This window comes from Mesoplodon bidens (assembly GCF_964165515.1).
Source record: "Mesoplodon bidens genome assembly, chromosome: 3".
NCBI classification, from domain to species: domain Eukaryota; kingdom Metazoa; phylum Chordata; class Mammalia; order Artiodactyla; family Ziphiidae; genus Mesoplodon; species Mesoplodon bidens.
Window position 1 is genome coordinate 42434652 of NC_138178.1, and position 22210 is coordinate 42456861.

Here is a 22210-nt window from a genome sequence, read left to right on the forward strand (position 1 = left end):
TCCTTTATAATACTCACTGAATTATAGTTCAGTTTAACTGAGGTTGTAGTGATTATAGGTTAGTGGGTGACAACCTATTTCACAGCTTTTAGTGAAATAGTTTTCTACAACAAACATTATAAAAAATGCTTCCCTAAAAAATATTTTGTTCTCAATTACAGGTCACCTCTTGGAGCTAGTAAAACAAAGATTTCAATGTTACAGGAAAGTTTTGCCCTTTTGATCAAAGGCCTAGATAGAAATTCAGTTTTGTATGGTAAAATATAAAATAATTATAGGTTTTTTAAAAAATTTATTTATTATCCATTTGGTTGCTTCGGGTCTCAGTTGCAGCAGGAGGGCTCCTTAGCTGCGGCTCGCCGGCCTCCCAGCTCCCAGTTGTGGCTTGTGGGCTCCCCAGCTGCAGCTCGCTGGTTCCTTGGTTGTGGCATGCGAACTCCTAGCTGCAGCATGCATGTGGGATCCACTTCCCGGACCAGTGATTGAACCCGGGCCCCCTGCCTTGGGAGCGTGGAGTCCCAAGCACTGCGCCACCAGGGAAGTCCCTAAAATAGTTTTAACCTGAGTTTTAAGTTTGGTGTTTGTCATTGAAATACTTTAAAAAATGCATTTAGACAAGAATTAAAATAATACTTCTTAAAGCGAGTCACATTTCACCGTGATGCAGTTCTTTTAGGCTTTGGCCATATTTGAGTTTGCAGTTTTTTAAAGATTTCTGGAGCAGAACTACAGCCTCATTCCTTTAATCTAGATCACTGTAAAGAGTATTAGTTCAAACCCTTTCTGTCCTTTGACGACTGTAGTTTCCCATGGAAGATTTTAGCCTCTTGCTTTTTAAAAGAGAAATTTGGTGTGTTTTGGTGTATTGTTGATTTTAGATGTAGTTTGAAAGGTCATGCTAGTATTTTAGTGTTGCTTCATTCGTTGGCTTCTATTTTTTTTCCTTCAGCAATTTAATTTTGCTTTTTAGAGCAGTGTTTCTCAAGTCTAACTGAACTTCATAAATAGAGAACCTTAAGAACGTATACATTATTGGCCCTAAAAAGTTAGTTTTTTACTTACTAGGTTATACTTCATTGTAATAGTCTATTTTCAAAGACTTTAACCTTTTGGAGGTCAGGGGCCATGTGCATCTGTTGAATTCACAACTTTCTTTAAAACCATGTGTGACAATAGTAGGTACTTAATATTTATTAAGTAAAAAAAGAAAGTGGTAGAATTTGAATCCTGCTTAAAGTTGAAATTTTCTGGTAACTAAGCAGCTATAAACTTAAGCCAGAAGTGTCTCCGTTCTTCCTTTCCTCAGAAACCACCTTAGCTGTCCCAGGATCCCACTGACATCTTTGTAGCCCTAGCCGTGTCTGTCAGCTGTGCCCCTCCCTGAGGAGGCGGTGCCAGCAGCTGTGCTGCAGGAGCAGCAGAGTGAGAGTCTGCACGTGCACATGCCTGCACGTGAAAGGGACGCCAGCCTTTCAAGGCCTCAGCAGTTGTGCCCTTCTGCGAGCCTGTTATGGCAGGTGCTTTGCCCAGATCTTTCTAAGAAAAGAGGGCCTACTGTTAGAGCAAGGAAGATTTTGGCAGATTGAAGATGAGGGGAGTAGATGAAAACAGTTCCCTAGGCTGCTTTATGTCAACACTGAGCAGTCGAGGAGCTGTGCACAGGCATGTGTGGTAGAGGATGAGGAGGCCGTGTTGGAGAAGGTGCGGTCTGACGCGAAGCAGAGGTGAGAAGCGGCACGCAGCTCCGTGCTGGCAGCTCTCTAGACAAGCTGCCTGCCCTCCCCATGCTGTTCATTCTGATCCAAACCAGATCTTCAGACATATGGGTCTTAGGCATGAAATGAGAATAAGGACATTCCTGGAGTGAGGAATTGCATTAATAAAAGCTCAGATTTGGGAGTAAGCAAGTTATTTATATGCTGAAGACAGCCTGCAGATTTTGAGAACTGACTCTCATAACAGGATGCAGGATCCAGAATAAACTTTGAACAAGCACTTGCTATTTGAAGCTAACAGAATAAAAAAAAAATTATTTCAGCAGATTAAGAGGGAATGCTGATAGAAGGCACTAAAATTACGTGGTAAGGCACTTAGATTCCTTTGGATTTTATGTGGAGGCATTTGAGAGTTTATAAGCCACTGAGTGCATGATTAAAATGATACTTCAAAAACACTATTCTTATTACTCTTCTGGAGATAGAGAAGAAATGAGATTAGTTAGGATTTATTGGCAACTGACTAATCATGAAGTATCGAGAACTTATATTAGTGGAGTGGATTTTGGAAAGAAATTGCCAAAGAATTGTTAATAGGGCCGAATTTATTAGTCTTTCATCCACAGGATGAACTGAAGAATTGCTGAGGTAACAAGTGGGCACAAAGTGAGGAAGAGGGATCGGAAGTGCTCTTTGCCCACCTCCCTCTGCTGTGCTGCGTCACAGCAACAGCAGCCGGCCCTCCATCCACCATCCACCCTCAGCTGGATTTGTTTTTTAGCCCTGCACTTTGATCTCTGCCTGTGGATCAAGGTGGCAGGCCTAAAGACCGTCTTCTTACTTGCTTTCTAGTATGTGGTAACTGGACAGAGATATTGGAGCACAAGACTTGAAATTTGTACAGCATCTCTGGGACATACAGTTTTTCTTCACCTTGCAAATGGGGCTACATCAGAGCTTTAGTGTTCTGATTTTGACACTGTCTTTCCCTCTCTCATTGTTTTCTTAGTCTCAACTTTTCATTGAAATAATCCTACCTACTCGCCATCTCTTCAGCTAAAGGAGTATCACGGCTATAACAGCAAAGAGGTTATATGGTGTACGTGAAATATTCGATTGAACTTTGTCTCACGTTACTATCTTTACACTAGCTAACTACATAATTAATTTTCTATACTTTTTTTGTTTGTTCCATCTGTCCTTGTTGATCTTGTTTATAATGTGCACTTTTTTAATAACATGCTTTTTAACATCTGAAATGGTCTGCCAATAACATCCAAACACTACTGCAATTCAAAATTTTCTTGGAAATGTCCTACCCTAAAGAATTATGTGCTTTGCCTTTCAGATATATCTATCTTCTTCAGAGATCCATATACATGAATTAAGTTTGTATTTGAGGACTCAATTCTCCATTTGATTTCTTCCCCTAATATTTCAGTAAATACATGAAACTTGTTAATTAACATGGACTGAAATTAGAGTTGGGGTGCACCTAGTTAAATAAGTATAAAAATGTTCATGGGGACCTGATACTTCAGTCCTCCTGGTTTTTATTTTCTGGACAAGCTTTTATGTGCATCACTTAACTGTCCAGTCTCATCTCTTGAAGGCCAGTGAACAGAAGCCAGCAGTCAGAACAGCATGAGAGCAGAATTCGTAGCCTGGCCAGGAGGCCAGTGCACCTGTTAAGATTTTCATTCCTCTGTTAAAACAGCCAATTCAGGCTGAACAAAGGCAGGTGTCTTCCTACTTGCTTCCATAGAAGGGAGTATAGAAATTAATAGACCAGCAATGTAACTTAAACAGAGGAACTTACTGGTTAGAGTATCAAAACCAGTTACGTATACATGCAAATCCTCTAGCTTTATAAAAGCTAAATTGACTTTCCTCATCCCGAAGATGGCTGACCTCAGGACCATCCCATGACCCCACTGTGGTGATGAGGCTGAGTACCCTTCACTGAATGTTTTCTATATTAACACTACACTAAGCAGACTTTACTCGCACAGCCGTGAGGTACAGGTATCATTATCCCCTGTTACAGAGGATGAGGTGGGGCTCAGAGAGGTTACCTTACTTGCCAAAGAGCAAACCACAAAAAGCAACAGATTCCCACTCTTGCTGACTCCAGAACCTGTGTTCGTTTTCCTCTCTAAATAGGAGTTGCCACAATGCTGAGGAGCCCTGACCTGGTGGCTCTCAGCAAGTATTCTCTGGTAGCTGACAGGTGAGAGTGAAGGTAGCAAGACCCTGACGCTGAAGACTTTGCCCTGCTGCTAGTGAGCACAGCCAAGTGGCTCAGGGTCACCAGCCCGGGAAGAGGCTGGGGGTCCTCAGATGTGCACCTTTGTTTACTCCATTAACTGGACTAGTTGACCAACCACTGTGGCTGCCCAAGTTTATGGTAGCGAGATGTGACATCACCACATTACCAGGGTCTAAGATCTTCATTACTTTGCATTTGTTGTTTTCTCAGAGCCCTGAACTGGCTCATTTTGTAGGAGATAAGAGAAGGAAAATTTGGAGAGCAGTAGCAGCAAGTCACTTACCTTTGAAACTGATAATACTATTTTTGGTATGTTCTTGCACAAACTGAGGAATTAATCAGAAGAGCATGCAAATAGTTACGTTTAATACTTTCTAATCCCAGCTGCCTGAATGTCATTTCAAAATTTAATACAGTAAGTTATTAATCATTTTTTAATGGAGGTATAAATTTTAATACACAAATGAGACAGGCACAGTGACTTGAAGGTGACTGCTGACCATTCTGTTGTAGATTTCTAATGTTACTGCTGTGTAAGCACAGCTGAGCTTAGCCCCTCAGTTCTTAACAGGTAAGTAACCATGGTGAAAGATGTGAATTTTTTGTTTTAATGGCCATCTGAACTGCAAATGGACAATTCATTTTTGTACAACTCTAACTGGATCACACAGAAACTTGTCACAAGCAAATTAACATTGTACAAACTAACAGGGACTTCTAACATTCTTTATTTTTCTCCTAGTTCGCAAGAGACGAGTTGAAGGAGACCACCAGTAAGTCTGCCAGCATATAATCTTTGGAAGACTTCGAAAGTTTGCCAAGGGCCCGTGTTGTGATATCAGATGTAAAATTTTCCTCGGGAGAAGGGAAAAGACTGGAAATCTTTTTTTTTTTTTTTAACTACATGTATCTTTTATCTAGTTTAAGTTGTTACCAGTTTCAAATTGTAAATCACTAGTAGGTGATATTTTGTATTCTAAAGCATTATTTCTACTTTCTGCTAAATCAATTTTAATTTAGCTTAACTAAATGGTTTATGATGAGTCTTGGGTTAAAAAAATACAATTATAAAAAAGTTTAGGAAGTCATTTATGTAGAATAATATGAACATTCTAAGGACCAATCTTTTTTTAAGTCAAAAAGGGACATTGCTGATGTCAGAATTGTTGCACCTCTTAGATACAAGGAACTTCAAAGCTTTCCTTATGCCATGGCAAGGAGACTTTTCCAAGTTTCAGAACACATGAACTTGGCAAGAGTATGGTTTTTGCTTCTATCAAGAAAGCGAAATGCCAGCATTTTAAAACAGATGACTCAAAACCTGTTCATCTGTTTTGGAGTCAAAGCAGATCTCTAGGAGAGAGGAAGCAGTCTCCTGTGCATTCCACGGCACTGCACCTGTCCAAGGTGTCTCAGCAACACCTACAGTTTTTTTTCAACAAAGTCATCAGCTTGGCCAGGTTGCACACTTTGTTTAAAAATATAGTTAGGTCTAAATTCACTACCGTTTTTCATTGTAATAATGTGGGCATTATTAAATTTTTGTGAAAGCTCATAGTAAAAAAAAAAGCATCTGAGTAGGAAAGCTATTTTTTCCTTCCCTGTAAAAGGCATACAGCCAACTCTCAGTTATTTAGGGTAAAAGAAAAAAGAAAGCTGTTGTTAAACACATGAAATCAAAGTTAATAAATGGTGGAGATTAAGTCTGAGGAGCATGCAAAACAGTCCTTTAAATTGATGGTAAATTAGAAACTGGCCTGCGTATAAATTAAGAGCTGCACAGGATAGTGAGACGTTCCTATATGCAACACAGAATTGTCTGAGTGGTATATAATCACCACTCACTACAGATTTTCCCAACCAATAGGGAAAATGGCTGTTCTTGATAAATCTAACTCTTATTATCTGTTTCCTTTCATCTTGTACTTTTTGGTCTACATTGTATAAAAGTAATTTCTCATAATACAAGCTGTCTTCCTATCATTCAAAGTATTAAGGTGAACAGTTAAACGGTGGTCCTGTGGTGGGAAGACTACTCCAGATCCAATAGTATGATAGACAATTTGGGCCTGCATTCATGTCCTATTTCAGCGCAGCCCCGGAGCAGGAGATAGCAGAGGCGTTACAGCTGCAGACGACAGGGGCAAAGGAGTCTGAGCAGTCCTGGCCTTCACAATTCAGGCCTGGGTGTATCACTTACAGGGAGATTTTTCTAAAGGAGGAATCTCCTTCCAGAATAAGGGAGAGGTCTATTGTTAATTTTTTTAAACTCCTTGAAATTGAATTATAAAATGTCTGCTCCTTTGTCTTGGGTTGGACAGTTTATCTAATGAGCTAGGCAGCTCCTTGCATGCTACAGTAATAAGCCTTCTTAACAGGCAAAAGCTTTCCTCATGAGGACTGAGTGTGTGTGTTTTTGGAATCAGTATCCATTGTTTGAGAGGGGCCAAAGATTGACTTTGTACTATACTGCTATTCCCTTTCAGTTATAGGGTGCTGGAGGTTTTTCCAAGTTAGCAAGTCAAGCTCACTCTCGCTCGCTCTCTCCCTCTCTCCTTTCATAAATGACTTTGGAAATGCACTTGGTTTTAGAGACTGCCCAGTTCCAGCAGGGTGGGGAGTCAGCATGGAGCAGCTGTACAGAGCTACCAGTACACTTTTAGCAAGGCTTGCTTGCTTGCCCTGCCCTGTAAGTCAGTCAGTAAATTGCTAAGTATGTTACCCTTTCCTCCCCAAAGCTTTTTTTAAAATATAGGTAGGTGGGCCCCACCTAAAATTGTGTGTTATACTTGGGGTAATATCTTTTCCACTTATTATTTATCAAAGTATGAAGAAGTTGAGTGTTTTCCTTGTACCATTCCAGTTCTGAGCTACAATAGTTCATTATATAATTGAAGAAGAGATTTCTTAATAAATAAGGGTGAACATTCATCTGATTAAATGCAGAAAATCTTTCAAGAATTGTAATTACAAGGGAGAAAACTGATGTTTACTTTGATCTTTAAAAATCTGGCACCTCTTACCCTTTTAGTAACTTTCAGTATTTCTGTATTTCTCTAAAATTTTTTATAACAGATTGGAGTTGTGAAATACTCTTGATTTTTAGACCAAAGATTTTCTAAGACTTTAAGTTTTTGTAGTGTAACCAATGTAAACTTGTCTGGTTATCTAAGCAAAGACTATTCTTTGCATTTTTAAATTGCTGTTTTTTAAAAAGCTTTTAATTTCCCATTTTATAAAATTTTATATTCATATTGGAAGTTCTAATTCTTCCAGTTTGTCTGCATGAAATTGTATGTATTAAAAAATCAATATTAATAATATTGATATTATTAAAATGGATTTTGGTGCTGTATACTTGGAGCTAAAGCCTAGTAGAAGTCTAATTCATAGGTGAAATACATTTTCTAATGGTGTGGTGCCTGTCGTTTAAAAGACCAAATAAACATTTTGTGTTTAAAAAATTAGCAGACTGTTAGAGATCTTAAGGAGAATTATGTCTTGATTGTTAAATTGCAGATTCTTATTATTTGAATGAAATAATCCACATACTTGCTTTGTACAGTAGGTGTCCTCTGGAAAAGTTACATGTATAGAGCTTTGTATATTGTTTTTCCGTTGACAGCATCTGATCTTTTTTCATTTAAAAAGGGGAGTCCATGGTATACTGAAAATTATAAAAGAAAAAATGTTTTGATAAAATGTTAGTCATGTTCTATTGTACATTATATTTAACCCTTGCTACCATTAAAATAAGATTAAATAGTTCATGAGGTTTCATAAAATCTTTAAATTTTCGCTCTGTGGTCCCAGGACTGCCTCACTTTTTCCTTATAAAATCAGGAATCACTGTTACCTCCCAGCAGATGCAAGGATCATTGTTTTTCTAGAATCCATAGCAATTTCCGTTCTCTGTAAGTTCAGTACTGTCCAGTTTTTCTCCTTCATTTCAAATGCCACTTCACTTAAAAAACTTTTTTCTAGTTTTATTGGGATAATTGACATATAACACTGTATTAGTTTAAGGTGTACAACATGACATATGCACATACTGCAAATGATTACCACGATAAGTTTAGTTAACATCTGTCGCCTCACGTAGTTCTAAAAAATGTTTTTCCTTGTGATGAGAACTTTTAAGATCTATTCTCTTAGCAACTTTCAAATATGTAATACGGTATTATTAGCTGTCATAACTATGCTGTACATTAGTCGTAGGACATTTTCTTATAACTGGAAGTTTATACCATTTGACCACCCTCACACATTTCACCCACTCCCCATGCCCCACCTCTGGCAACCACCACTCTGCTTGCTGTATCTATGAATTTAGTTTTTTTAGATTCTGATACGTGAGATGATACAGTATTTATTTGTCTTTCTCTCTGACTTACTTCATTTAGCATAATGCCCTCAAGACCACTCTATTTTCGAACAATATTAACTAAAGACATGGCACCCACAAGAACCAAGCAAACTGGATGTGTCAGAACACCTCCTATCAAGGGGTGTGAGTTCTTCAGTCTAAACATCTATAGAACCATCTTTTCCATCAGCTCCCACTGAACATTAATGTTTCTAGCTGTTTCTCACCATACGACAGTTAATGTTTCTAGCTACTTCTCAGTCAAAGGAACTCTTCATAAATTTTTAAATTGAGAAAATTGTATTTACAATAAGCAAAGATTTTTATATTCTTATGTCATTTTAATGTGGTCATTCTTTCTTATGTCATACTGATTTTTCTGCATTATAATTTAGTTCCATAAGTCTTTCCCTATAAAAACTGAAAAAATTGGAAAATTTTTAACTATAAAACATTTATAACAGTTTGTTAATGCTGAACTCTAACCTGCAGTCTGATCATTCAGAGGAGCCAATCTTGTAAACCATTACCAAGAATTTTAGACAGCCTTCATTGACATATAAAGACTTTTACTTAGGACATCCGCTCTAGTAGCTAGATAAGAATAGATTGTAACACTGTGAAACACCACGAGCCATGTCTTGTTAGCATTGTTGTTCAAGTTCGTACACTTTTAACTCCCTTGGAGTCTACATATGTGAGGCTTAACTCCCTTTTCTACAGACTATCAGTATGTTTTAAGTGCTGCAAAGCCATTAATAGGCCTAAAATTTTTCTGTCAGATATTGTAGTCCACTCAGAGAGTAAGGTTTAAGAACAAATTCTGGGTGCTGCTTTTTCTTTGTTCGGTTGGGTTTTTTTTTGCAGTACACGGGCCTCTCACTGCTGTGGCCTCTCCCGTTGCGGAGCACAGGCTCCGGACGCACAGGCTCAGCAGCCATGGCTCACGGGCCTAGCCGCTCCGCGGCATGTGGGATCCTCCCGGACCGGGGCACGAACCCGTGTCCCCTGCATCGGCAGGCGGACTCTCAACCACTGCGCCACCAGGGAAGCCCTCTGGGTGCTTCTTGGTGGCTGTGTATAGCAATTTTTAGGAGTTTCAATTTCACCTTAACTCACAAAAGAAAAGGTCTTTGATTCAGTTGTTTAAACCTTTTAGATCTGTCTGCTTAAGAATTGTAAAAAAAAAAAAAATGTGAAAAAAATTGCATGCATACATGTGCATTTACACACATATAGCATAAAAACCTTTGTAATTTTGAATAAATGCCCACATTTTTTTTCAGTCTTTTGGATGAATTATATTTGGTTTTAGATATCTTTAAAAGCTTGAGAAGTACCTTTATAACAGTGCATCATTCTCTGTCACATGAAATTGGGCATTTAAATACATTTTTTAACTCTAAAATACCAAAATGCTATACTTTTTCAATTTTTATAAATATAAAAACTGAATTTTATAATACTGATACTTAAATATTACAAAATATTAATATTATTGGCTCATAATAGCAGAGTGAAGGTTCTTTTGAAAAATATGGACTATAGGCATTTAGAATTTACCACTTCATATTGGAATAAATAATTTCACTAAAGTTTATCAAATATACTGTAGACTTGGACTTTCTGGAAAATCCATTTAGTGCCTATGTTCTAAAGTTCATTCCTTACACACCTCTTAAGAACAAGTTTATTAATTTCCCTGAGTTATTCTTTCCTACCCTATTAAGTTAAACCATATAAAACTGTCAATACGTGACCATTTATACCCATAAAAATAGTAAGTTCATACGGTTCAATCTCATACCATCAGTACTCCATCTGGTCTGTCCATAAAATCAAATTGGAAAAAAAAAAAAAAAAAAGGCTTCCCTGGTGGTTGAGAGTCTGCCTGCCGATGCAGGGGACATGGGTTCGTGCCCCGGTATGGGAAGATCCCACATGCCGCGGAGCGGCTGGGCCCGTGAGCCGTGGCCGCCGAGCCTGCGCGTCTGGAGCCTGTGCTCCGCAACGGGAGAGACCACAACAGTGAGACGCCCGTGTACCACAAAAAAAAAAAAAAAAAAAAAAAAAAATCGAGTTAAAAAAAAAAAATTGAGTTGACAAATATGAAGAAACAGGGACCGGTGCGTTCTGCGCCTGATGGGAGCCAATCCAGCTATTAAACTAGAGATTATTTTTGCAGTAAAACAAAGACATCTCTCATCAGTCACCTATATCCACCAACCAAAAGAGAAAATCAGCGCAACGTGTAATGGGTTTGAGGAAACTTTTAGGGATAAACATCAAATAATTGAATTTTGAAACTTAAGGAATAACAAAATTCCCCTTGAATCTTTAGTGTTGGCTGGCCTTCCGAGGATGGCTGTTGGGCTTATGTTCACATTCGGGAAGTCTTGATGCCTGTTGGAGGCTCGGGTGCTTGGGTTGTCAGGTAACTCCAGCTCCTGTGAGTCTGAGTGGACGTGGTGCCAGGAGCTGTGGCTGTGGGAGACAGTGCCCTCATGCTCAGCCCAGTGGCACCCTGCTCCAAGCACCAAACAATGGGAGGGTCCAAAATCCCCAAACATCTTTTGGCCTTCAAATATTAAGCTTTCCACCATGTCTACAAGGGTTGAGGGCCTCTAGGCTCGGCCCAACTGCCCTGTTGCTGAAGTAGCAGAGCCTCAAGGCCAGCCCCTATAAAGAACAGCTGACCTAATCTACAGATTTAGTGTGATCCCTATCAAATTACCCATGACATTTTTCACAGAACTAGAACAAATAATCCTGAAATTTATATGAAACCATAAAAGACCCATAATTGCCAAAGCAGTCCTGAGGGAAAAGAACGAAGTAGGAGGCATAACCCTCCCAAGCTTCAGACAATACTACGAAGCTACAGTAATCAAAACAGTGTGGTACTGGCACAAAAACAGACATACATATCAGTGGAACAGAATAGAGAGCCCAGGAAAAAACCTACACACCTATGGTCAATTAGTCTTTGACAAAATTGGCAAGAATATAAAATGGGAAAAAGATGATCTCCTCAACAAGTGGTTCTGGGAAAGTTGGACAGCTGCATGTAAATCAGTGAAGTTAAAACACACCCTCACACCATGCACAAAAATAAACTCAAAATGGCTTAAAGACTTAAACATAAGATATGACACCATAAAACTCCTAGAAGAGATCACAGGCAAAACATTCTCTGACAAAAATCATACCAGTGTTTTCTTAGGTCAGTCTCCGAGGGCAACAGAAATTAAAAACAAAAATAGACAAATGGGACCTAATCAAACTTAAAGCTTTTGCACAGAAAAGGAAACCATAAACAAAACAAAAAAGCCTACGGGCTGGGAGAAAATGTTTGCAAATGATGTGACCAACAAGGGCTTAATTTCCAAAATATACAAACAGCTCATACAACTCAACAACAACAAAAAAAACATAACCCAATCGAAAAGTGGGCAGAAGACCTAAATAGGCATTTCTCCAAAGAAGACATACAGATGGCCAATAGGCACGTGAAAAGATGCTCAACATCACTAATTATTAGAGAAATGCAAATCAAAACTACAGTGAGATACCAAGTCACACCAGTCAGAATGGCCATCATTAAAAAGTCTACAAACAGCAAAGGCTGTAAAGGGTGTGGAGAAAAGGGAACCCTCCTACACTGTTGGTGGGAATGTAAATTGGTGCAGCCACTATGGAAAACAGTATGGAGTTTCCTCAAAAAACTAAAAATAGAGTTGATGTATGATCCAGCAATTTCACTCCTGGGCATATACCCAGATGAAACTAATTCGAAAAGATACATGCACCCCTATGTTCATAGAAGCACTATTCACAATAGCCAAGACATGGAAAAACTTAAATGAATGAATGGATAAAGAAGATATACAATGGAATATTACTCAGCCATCAGGAAGAATGAAATAATGCCATTTGCAGCTCAACAGACTTGAGGTTGCCAAGGGGTTTGGAGGGATAGGAAAGGGAAGGAATGGGAGTTTGGGATTAGCAGAGGCAAACTATTATATATAGGATGGATAAAAAACAAGATCCTACTGTATAGCACAGGGAATTATATTCAATATCCTGTGACAAACCATAATGGAAAAGAATGTGAAAAAGTATATATATACATATGTATAAGTGAGTCACTTTGCTGTACAGAAGAAATTAACACAACATTGTATATCAACTTTACTTCAATAAAATTAAAAAAAAAAAGAATAGCTGACTTCATGATTGAACTGTGCTAGTACTTCTCAGCATTCTGGATGAGTCTCTAAATGGCCTTTCTGGAGCGGGTGCTAATTATGTCTGTGTTTACTGCACAACTATGAAATTATACTTTAAAAATATAAAAGGGAGGGAAATATAATGTACATCCAGGTTTTCTGCGTGGTAAGATGATGGGCCATTTCCTTTTCTTTGACCATTTTTATTTAACAAAAGACTTCTAAAAAAACGTATCTAATTAGTATTCAACTCTCAGAGGTAGAGGAATATAAACATTAAATCATGAAGAATTTACATGGTCAAGTCCAAACCCCATCAAGTTGAGCAAACTGACTTCAGAGAAGTTGAATAACTTGCCCAAGATAATATCATTGGTTTGTTCATTCAATAAATACTTTTTATGCACCTATTATGTTCCAGCTACTGCACCAGCCACAAAGCTAGAAGGCAAATCTAGTGTTTTGTTTCCCACTGCTCTTTTTTCTCTAAACCTTTTGGTGACCATTTCTCTCAGGTATTTTGGGTGTCTTTCTCCATAAGGTCACTAATGTATCTGCTCAGCAGTGTGACTGCTGTGCAAATAAGTTCCTGACCCTTGTCTCAAAAATATTTTTGTTTTTAACTTAAGAAAAAGCTTTGGACAGAGGTCTTAAGTTCTAACTCAGCTTCCATGTCTATAAAATGAGAATAACAGCAGCTGCCTTTTGAGTTGTTCTGAGGATTAGAACTGGTAAGACCCATGCAGCACTTGGCAAAGCACCGAGTCTCCAGCGAGCGCTCCCGTGCTGTACCTGCTCGGACAAGGAAACCCAAGACCCAGAGCAAACAGTTACCAAAATAAACTTCTCATTTGGGAAGAATGTATTTTCTAAAGTCACAGACTTGCTTCTGAACATTTTTTAACCACAACTAGGATTATGCAAAAGCAACTCAATTCCTCCCTTCAATCAAAACAAGTCATTTCATCATTGTTTTAAAACAAACAGTTGAAAACCATATTTACAGCAAGCACACGTTTCATGCTTCAGTCATCCTCTTCTTCTTCGCCGCCTGCTTTACTCTTTCTGGAGCGTTCACCTCCTGAACAGATATGAGAGAGAAGGTGTAAAATTTAATACTGAACGTTTCTGGAAATTTTGTCTTAAGTAGTTCTGAGCTGATGGGGGAGCTAGCCCTTCATGTTAGAACCCTACCCACCAGCAGCGACCTTGTCCACAAACACTGTCTCTACAAGTCAGACAGGGGGAGCCCGGGCTTCCCTGGGCAGCAGTCAGGGCTCAGGGACACCTCACTCTATCCTGACGGGGATTCTGCTCATTATTACTTGAAATACATACCTCTGCTTCCTCAGTACTTCACTTTCTCTACCTAAAATTCAGTATTTTAAAGCCTGTCAATTTTTTTAAAAGGACTGCTTGTGTTTTATGTGCTTTTTCAGTATGCTTTCCAAGTTTTAAATATATTTTTTTCACACGAAAAATTAGTGCTTCCATTACACAGTAAGGCCGATTTCTATTACTGAGATGTTTCCTCTGATCTGTAACTCCAAACCCATAGCGGAGCATGTTAAGTGTTCAGAAAACACTGGATGAATGAATATGGCACAATGGCAACAACATAGTGATTTGCTTGTGTAATTAAGACTTACATTTTCTTTGCACTTGTGCTCTTATAAGTGGAAAAGGAAATAATTAAAGGAAAATAATTTTAACAATATGGAAACGAACTAACCCTCCACTATTATCATACCCATGATGAAGGTGAGAGGCCCCTTGCTCTACTGCACTCAGCTACTTCTAATTCTCTGGTCGAGCCCTGGTGTCTCAGCCATGTGTCTTTTCTCACAGGCCTCTCTGTCCTCTGGCATGTCCACCCTAACGCTCTTCCTTCAGCAGCCAGCAAGACGGCACCTGCTCCGGGCAGTCTCCCACCGCGCACAGGTGTCAGGCCCTCCTCTGGGCCACGTCTAGGCTTATTACTGCATTCATCTCACTGAGTTACAGGGAGGTGTGTAGATATCTGTCTGTGCTCCAGGGCTGTGAGCTCCTCTTCATTCCAGGAGTTGACTTGTGGCTACAGGGCAAACCCCTTCAGATTGAATAAATTTGGTTTTACCCCATCACTGGTGAGCTTCTTTGCTCTCAATGATCTTTGAGCCTTATCTTCACCTTGTCCCTCATCACTCTCTGAAGAATAGATTCTGGCCCTTTCCTCTGAAAGCAAAGGGACTTTAGATATAGGATTGACCTTAAAGATGAAGACCCACTTATTCCTGAATTTTTCTACTCTTGAATATTGCTACTTCCCACCATATATTCCCCTTGAGGAGCCAACAATTTTTTAAAGTTTTCATGAAGAAGTATGTACAGCTTTCAAACATGCTTAAATGACTTAGATTGGAGAGGTTTTTTCCCTCGGAGAGATTGTCTGATCATTTTTAGATACCCAAGGGGCTTCATGCACACATTTTTAAAAAAATTTATTTTATTTATTTTTTATTTTTGGCTGCATTGGGTCTTCATGGCTGCACACGGGCTTTCTCTAGTTGTGGCGAGCAGGGGCTACTCTTCGTTGTGGTGCACAGGCTTCTCATTGCGGTGGTTTCTCTTGTTGTGGAGCATGGGCTCTAGGCACACAGGCTTCAGTAGTTGTGGCATGCGGGCTCAGTAGTTGTGGCACATGGTCTCAGCAGTTGTGGTTCACTGGCTCTAGAGCACAGGCTCAGTAGTTGTGGCGCATGAGCTTAGTTGCTCCGCAGCATGTGGTATCTTCCCGGACCAGGGCTCAAACTTGTGTCCTCTGCGTTGGCAGGCAGATTCTTAACCACTGCACCACCAGGGAAGCCCACATTTTTTTAAACTACAAAGTTTAAACGCTGGGTCCCTATACAAGCAGGAGAACTGCCTGTTACACATTTTCCTCCATAAGGACAAAAATTATTTAATTGATTTTCTTTATTATAGGGGTGCCTTATTTTCCCAGCTAAGCTTTTGTGTGGCAAAGTGGTCCTAGGGAAAACAAAATAAAAGGCCTTTATACGGTTGTCCTAAGTGAATAACAGCAAGACAGTAAGAGCCCACCAGAGCACAATCGCTCCCATGGCCCTGAGATCGTGAAGCGTGACCTCCTCTCCCAACTCACCTCGCCATGGTTCTTGCTGGCTTCACCCTCCTCACCACTGCTGGGGCCCTGGTAGGGGGCACTCGGCCCCGCTGGTTCTGCTTTTCCTGCAGATGGATGGTCTCCTGGTGAGTAGAAGCCCTCAAACGTTCTTCTTTCTGTAAAGAAGCAAATAAATTACTGAACTTAAAAAAAAAAAATGAACTCACTTAGTGCTCCCTTGAAACTACTTTAAAGAACACCTAAATGCCTCGCCCAGGATAACACCAGTTCCTATGTCCTCAGGGTACAGTTCTCTCCCGTTACCACACATGGTCATCACCTTGTTCAGTTCGAAGGCGTGAAGACAACACAGGGTGAAGAGGCAAAGGCTCCCTCCCTCACACCAACCGCCCCATCAGAACTGGCACCGGCACAGCCTTGGGAGATGCAGCGTCCCCTGTGCTGCCAGGCAGAGCCCAGAGTGCAGCGACCAGCCTGAGGAACCTCGTTCATGTCCAGTGGATGCCTGAGGGAGGCGGGTTCTCTTCACCCCTGAGACAGACACCTGACTTGCCCAGGCTCCACCAAACTACCATGGTGCCCACATATTCCAGTCTGGGGCCCTCAACCCAGAGAGCTCCCCACAGCTCCTGATGGCAGGATGGGGAGGTTCTGGTGGGGAGGGTCCGAGCCCCAAAGCAGAGCCTTCATTCCCTTCCATCTGCCTGGCTTCTACACATTGGGGTTCACTAGGCAGGGCCAGTGTCAACTGAGTCAGGAATGTCCTCTTGACCTTCCCACATCACCTCCTATCTGGCTAACACAGTTTAATGATGTACATCAAGGGTTACATTTTTTTTTTTTTTTGCAGTACGCGAGCCTCTCACTGCTGTGGTCTCTCCCGTTGCGGAGCACAGGCTCCGGACGCACAGGCCCAGCGGCCACGGCTCACGGGCCCAGCCGCTCCGCGGCATGCGGGATCCTCCTGAATCGGGGCACGAACCCATATTCCCTGCATCGGCAGGCGGACTCTCAACCACTGTGCCACCACGGAAGCCCCTGCCAACTCATTATAAATAAGAAAAACATTTACATTCCACATATTTTTACTCAATATCTTCGGGGAAAAAAAAAACTTTAATCAGTCCTCTTACTTGGGTTCTATGCTGAGAAATTTGGGTAGTTTAACAAAGTACAATCCATTTCCTAAATCAGAGTTGATGCTGGGAATTTCTACTTCTATTTTGGTTTCAGAAATTGGCTCTTCCTCCTGCTGGTCCTGAGGCACTCCACGTCCATCCTAAGAGGGAATCAGAATGTGAGAGCCCGAGTTGACATTAGAAGTGCTCTAGCTCTCCTTCTGCACTAGGCAGATGCAGGTGTGACCAGAAGGAAACTTGGACACCCCTTCAGAGATAAAGCAGTTGGCAACCCCTCCAGGCCTCTCCTTAAAATTTCATCCTCTCCCCACCCCCCAAAAAAAACCACCATGCAAAACAAGACCTGTTAGCCTGCATTACCAGAAAAAATGTTGACCTATCTAGCTTGCATAAGATATTTAGCAACAGATGTGTGAAATTATGCAACCCCTCAATGCTAAGTAACTATTAAAATCAGAGAAGAATGTCAAATAGTACACACTTCTTGGCACAGGTTTAAATAAGAAAAACTTTTAAATCAAAGGTTTTCAAATTATGCGTCCTCACAGTCTAGCCCCTAAAGTTTGGCATCAAATTCATTCTGAGCAACTGCTTCTATTCCCTTTAATATCCAGAAATTCCCAATATAGCTAAGCAAGTCACCCATTCGTCAGATGTTTCAGGCTGCTATTCATCATCCATGTCCCCTCCCTACATGACCCATCAGCCTCTGAAACTTTTTTCTTAACTTTGAACAATGGGCCCAGTTGAGATTTGTAATTGTACTTACAGTACCAGGCTGTCCTGAAATGGGTGGTTGATTGTCCCCGTCACTCTCTGAAGAAATGTCATCTATGTCTCCAAACAGATCCATGGTCCCACTATAATCTTCAATGTTGGGGGAAAAATGCACAGTATTAATTTCTCTCACTAAAGTTCTTCACACAGTTCTTAGCCCATCACTTCAACATATTCCCAAGATTCATAAACCAAACCTCCACTAAACCATGATCAGACTGGCTCCCTGAGCCTGGCCCTCAGAAGCCTCACAAGAGTGTCTACAGGGAAGGAAAACAGCAAAGTTAGTTGGTGGAAGGCCAAGCTGCTGTGATAGCCAGCTTTCAAGGTGGATCCCAGGGATCCCTGCCTCTGGTATTCTTGCCCTTGTGTGGTCCTCTCCCACAGGTATCACGGTTGGTCTATGTGATCAATAGAATACAGCCTCACTTCCAAGGCTCTGCATGACATTGTGGCTTTTTTGCCTTGCTCTTTCTCCCTTGGGTCACTTGCTCTGGAGGAAGCCAGCTGCTGTGACGTGAAGACACTCAAACTGCTGTGGAGAGGCTCATGCAGTGACAAACTGAGGTCTCCTGCCAAGAGCCATGTGAGTGAACTATCTTGGAAACAGATCCTTCAGCCCCAGGCAAGCCTTTAAATAATAGAGTCTCAGCCAACATCTTGATTGCAGCCTTGTGGGAGACCCTGAGCCAGTGCTAAACTACTCCTGACCCTTAGAAATGGTGAGATATATTAAATGTTTGTTGTTTTAAGCTGGCACTTTCAAGGAATGTAGTTAGGGAAGGTGGGGGATGGTATGCAAGTCACACAAAATATGTCTACTCTGACACTCCTATCTCCCTGTCTTTGAATTCCCTCTGCACAAAGCCAGGGAAGCTTTGGTATCTCAACTTCATTAAATGAAGGCCACCACTGAGTTTTTTTGGTGAACCAATCAAGTATAGAGCCATGTCCAGCTATATGTCCTAACACAACAAATCCAGAATATATCAATAAAAGTGCACACGTATCAGTAAATTTGGCCCAAGGTAGTTAGTGTTTGTCCTTCATCTCACATTCTTAGAATCCACGTCCACACACATTCCCCAGGCTTTTGCTCATATTTAATAGCAAAATCTTGCAATTCTTTTGGTGTGTAAGTTATTTCTTCTTCAGTCAGAGTTTGTGCTTTCTTTGCCAGAGTATGATGAGATCCTAGTGATGGGTCTGCTGGTAAAAAGTAGGTCAGACAGCACTCAGCTGGGTGACTCTTGAGGGGAATGCAGACTGCCCCAAGTGATGTTATTACAGCATTTTCAAGCAAGAAGACTAGTTTCACAACCTACTGAATGGGAGAAAATGTTTGCAAATGATAGGACCGATAAGGGGTTAATATCCAAAATATATAAACAGCTCATACAACTCAGTATCAAAAAAACAAACAACTTGATTAAAAAATGGGCAGAAGACATGAATAGACAGTTTTCCAAAGAAGACATACACATGGCCAACAGGCACACGAAAAGATGCTCAACATCACTAATCATTCAGGGAAATGCAAATCAAAACCACAGTGAGATATCACCTCACACCTGTCAGAATAGCTACCATCAAAAAGTCTACAAATAGGGGCTTCCCTGGTGGCACAGCGGTTGAGAATCTGCCTGCTAACGTAGGGGACTCGGGTTCGAGCCCTGGTCTGGGAGGATCCCGCATGCCGCGGAGCAACTGGGCCCGTGAGCCACAACTACTGGGCCTGCGCGTCTGGAGCCTGTGCTCCGCAACAGGAGAGGCTGCGATAGTGAGAGGCCCACGCACCGCGATGAAGAGTGGCCCCCGCTTGCCGCGACTAGAGAAAGCCCTCGCACAGAAACGAAGACCCAACGCAGCAAAAATAAATAAAAATAACTTAATAAACTCCTACCCCCAACATCTTCTTTAAAAAAAAAAAAAAAAAAAAAAGTCTACAAATAGCAAATGTTGGGGAGAATATGGAGAAAAGGGAACCTTTGTATGCTGTTGGAAGGAATGTAAATTGGTGCAGCCACTATGGAAAATAGTATGGAGGTTCCTCCAAAAACTAAAAATAGAACTACCATATGATCCAGTAATTTCACTGCTGGGTATATATCTGAAAGAAACAAAAACCCTATTTCAAAGGGATATGTGCAGGCCAATGTTCATAGCAGCAATATCTACAATAGCCAAGATATGGAAGCAACCTGTCCATCAACAGATGAACAGATAAAGAAGATGTGGTATGTATGTACAATGAACTACTACTCAGCCATAAAAAAGAATGAAATTCTGCCATTTGCAACAACATGGATGGACCTACACGGTATTATGCTTAGTGAAATAAGTCAGAGAAAGACAAATACTCTATGTTATCACTTATATGTGGAATCTGAAAAATAAAACATACCAGTGAATATAGCAAAACAAACAGACTCACAGATGTAGAGAACAAACTAGTGGTTACCAGTGGGGAGAGGGAAGGGGGAAGGGACAAAATAGAGAAAGGAGATTAAGAGGTACAAAGTACTGTGTATAAAATAAATAAGCTACAAGGATATATTGTATAGCACAGGGAATATAGCCAACATTTTATAACTTTAAACAGAGTATAATTTATAAAAATATTTGAATTACTATTTTGTACACCTGAAACTAATATAATATTGTAAATCAACTATATGTCAATTAAAAAAAGACTTGTTTCCTCAGATATAGGAACGCAGACTGCCTCTCACAGGCAAGGCGGGCTCAGAGGGACTACAAAATTCGTTTTTCAGCTTTATCTGAGTCCAAACAGAAATCCCCATTCCTAGTTTCTTTCTCAATCAATACCCTTTCACATGAGAGACTTGAAGAGGCTGTGAATTCAGTTGATGTTGTAGTTCTGCAACCACACAATTACATGCGTTTGATTTTCAGCTACCTCAGCCCTCTGACTACAAGATATGAGATTCCTTTAGGGCTGTCAAAAGTGCTCCCTGGTTCTCTGACCATGACCTAAGCTTCTGTGAAGTCATAAAGAGAAAGACAAATACCACATCCCTTATATGTGGACTCTAAAATACAACACAAAGGAACCTATCTACAAGACAGAAACAGACTCACAGACATAGAGGACAGACTTGTGGTTGCCGAGGGGGAGAGGGTGTGGGGGGAGAAGGAATGGGAGTTTGGGATTAGTGTATGCAAACTATTATATAGAGAACAGATAAACAACAAGGTCCTCCTGTATAGCATAGGGAACAATATTCAGTATCCTGTGACAAACCCTAATGGAAAAGAATATGAAAAAGAATATACATGTATAACAGAATCACTTTGCTGTACAGCAGAAATTAACACATTGTAAATCAACTCTACTTCAATAAAGTTTAAAAACAAACCAAAACTAACCTATGCTTGTCGACTTTCTGTAAGTGCTCCAGGGCACTCAGAAGCATCCATCCCACACCACAGTCCTTAGTCATCAGGACTGCCTAACAAGTGTAGCAGCCGCTTGAGCCCTCAATCACAGGGGATAATCTGGTTTATCATGATGCCAAGGCACCACCAGCATCCTGTTTCCCATTGGCGAGGAGCTCAGACCCAAACCAATCTACACATCTCATCTTTGAGGATTTGCTTCCTGGACTACCCAGTCAGGTCCAAGTTGGGGAACAGAAAACATACCAGTTGTCTACACAGATAGATCTTAATATTTTTTAAAAATTGTAATTAGGTTTAAAGTTGATTTGGTTACAAAAAGCACAAAGAGAACTCCCTAAGGGATCACAGAATTAGCAAACTCAGAGCAACTTCCACCCCTAGAGATGAGGGAACAAAGGGGAAAGTTAGAATTATCATTAAACTTACAAACTTACAGACAGGGCCCCTTGGAGCTGAAACTCATACCTGAGGAAGAGAAGTGTCCAGCTGGTACTGATGTCTCTTGGGAGTACAATGAAGCTGCCTCTTCAAGTCTTGGTAAAACTGCAAACCGGACTGAGCTTCTATGGGAAGAAACTACTGCTGCTGCTGCGCCCCCTCAGAAAGACTGCAGGTCAACAGGAAGCCCCCAGAAAAGTTTCATACACAAACAGGAAGGAGCAATCTTTTCTTTGTTATCCAGGCTCCCAGTCTTCTCTGGCACCCCATAACAGGGGGCAGCTGGCAAAGCTGAAATGTGCTTGCAGAGCCTTGGCCCTGCATAGTCAAGCTCTGTAGAGAAGGGCAGGTTTGGAGACAAGAGACAAGAGCTCAATCACTGTCACATATGTGTCTGCTAGTGACAAAACAAACACACTGTTGCCTTGGAAAAGACAGAGTCAAAATGAAGGCTCTCAAGAGCCAGGCATCGGACTTTCAACTTGATAAACCAAGAAATAGCAAGGGACTAAAGGTTTCTGAGTTTAGGAGAGTGACACAGTGGTGAGTTAGGACCTTATTCTCTTTCAATGTCACTTCTCTATAACCAGGCTTCAGGGTAAGCCTCCCACAAGCCACACCTCCTAGATTGTATTAACAGGCCTAGTCCATTCCTAAGGGAAAGATTAGGCTGTGTAGAAGAGCACTGCAGAAAAGACAAATACATATCTTAAATATGGATTTCAAA

At 40.7% G+C, this 22210-nt stretch overlaps 2 protein-coding genes across 3 annotated transcripts in view; one reads left to right on the forward strand and one right to left on the reverse strand.

The window, feature by feature from the left end:
• Positions 1-7752, forward strand: part of TMOD3 (tropomodulin 3) — a 92579-nt gene extending 84827 nt beyond the window's left edge. For both annotated transcript variants that reach the window (XM_081227971.1, XM_081227972.1), the window contains one exon: positions 4727-7752. In XM_081227971.1, the coding sequence (XP_081084097.1) occupies positions 4727-4761 (35 nt within the window). In that variant the 3' untranslated portion in view covers positions 4762-7752. The remainder of the gene's footprint in view (positions 1-4726) is intronic.
• A 5844-nt stretch (positions 7753-13596) lies between these two features.
• LOC308613887 (RNA polymerase-associated protein LEO1-like) lies at positions 13597-21628 on the reverse strand. The gene is made up of 5 exons (XM_081227976.1): positions 21511-21628; positions 17615-17712; positions 16840-16985; positions 15725-15861; positions 13597-13663 (listed from the first exon to the last, which is right to left on the reverse strand). Exons 2-4 carry the CDS (start codon positions 17696-17698, stop codon positions 15846-15848), a joined length of 246 nt encoding a protein of 81 aa, XP_081084102.1. The 5' UTR covers positions 17699-17712; positions 21511-21628; the 3' UTR covers positions 13597-13663; positions 15725-15845.
• Between the last annotated feature and the right edge of the window lie 582 nt (positions 21629-22210).

Coding starts and splice junctions, on each gene's coding strand:
- LOC308613887 (XM_081227976.1), bottom strand. CDS start 17,698: ATGGATCTGTTTGGAGACATAGATGACATTTCTTCAGAGAGTGACGGG. Junction 16,986..17,614: donor TTTCAGGACAGCCTGGTACT/GTAAGTACAATT, acceptor ATTCCCTCTTAG/GATGGACGTGGAGTGCCTCA.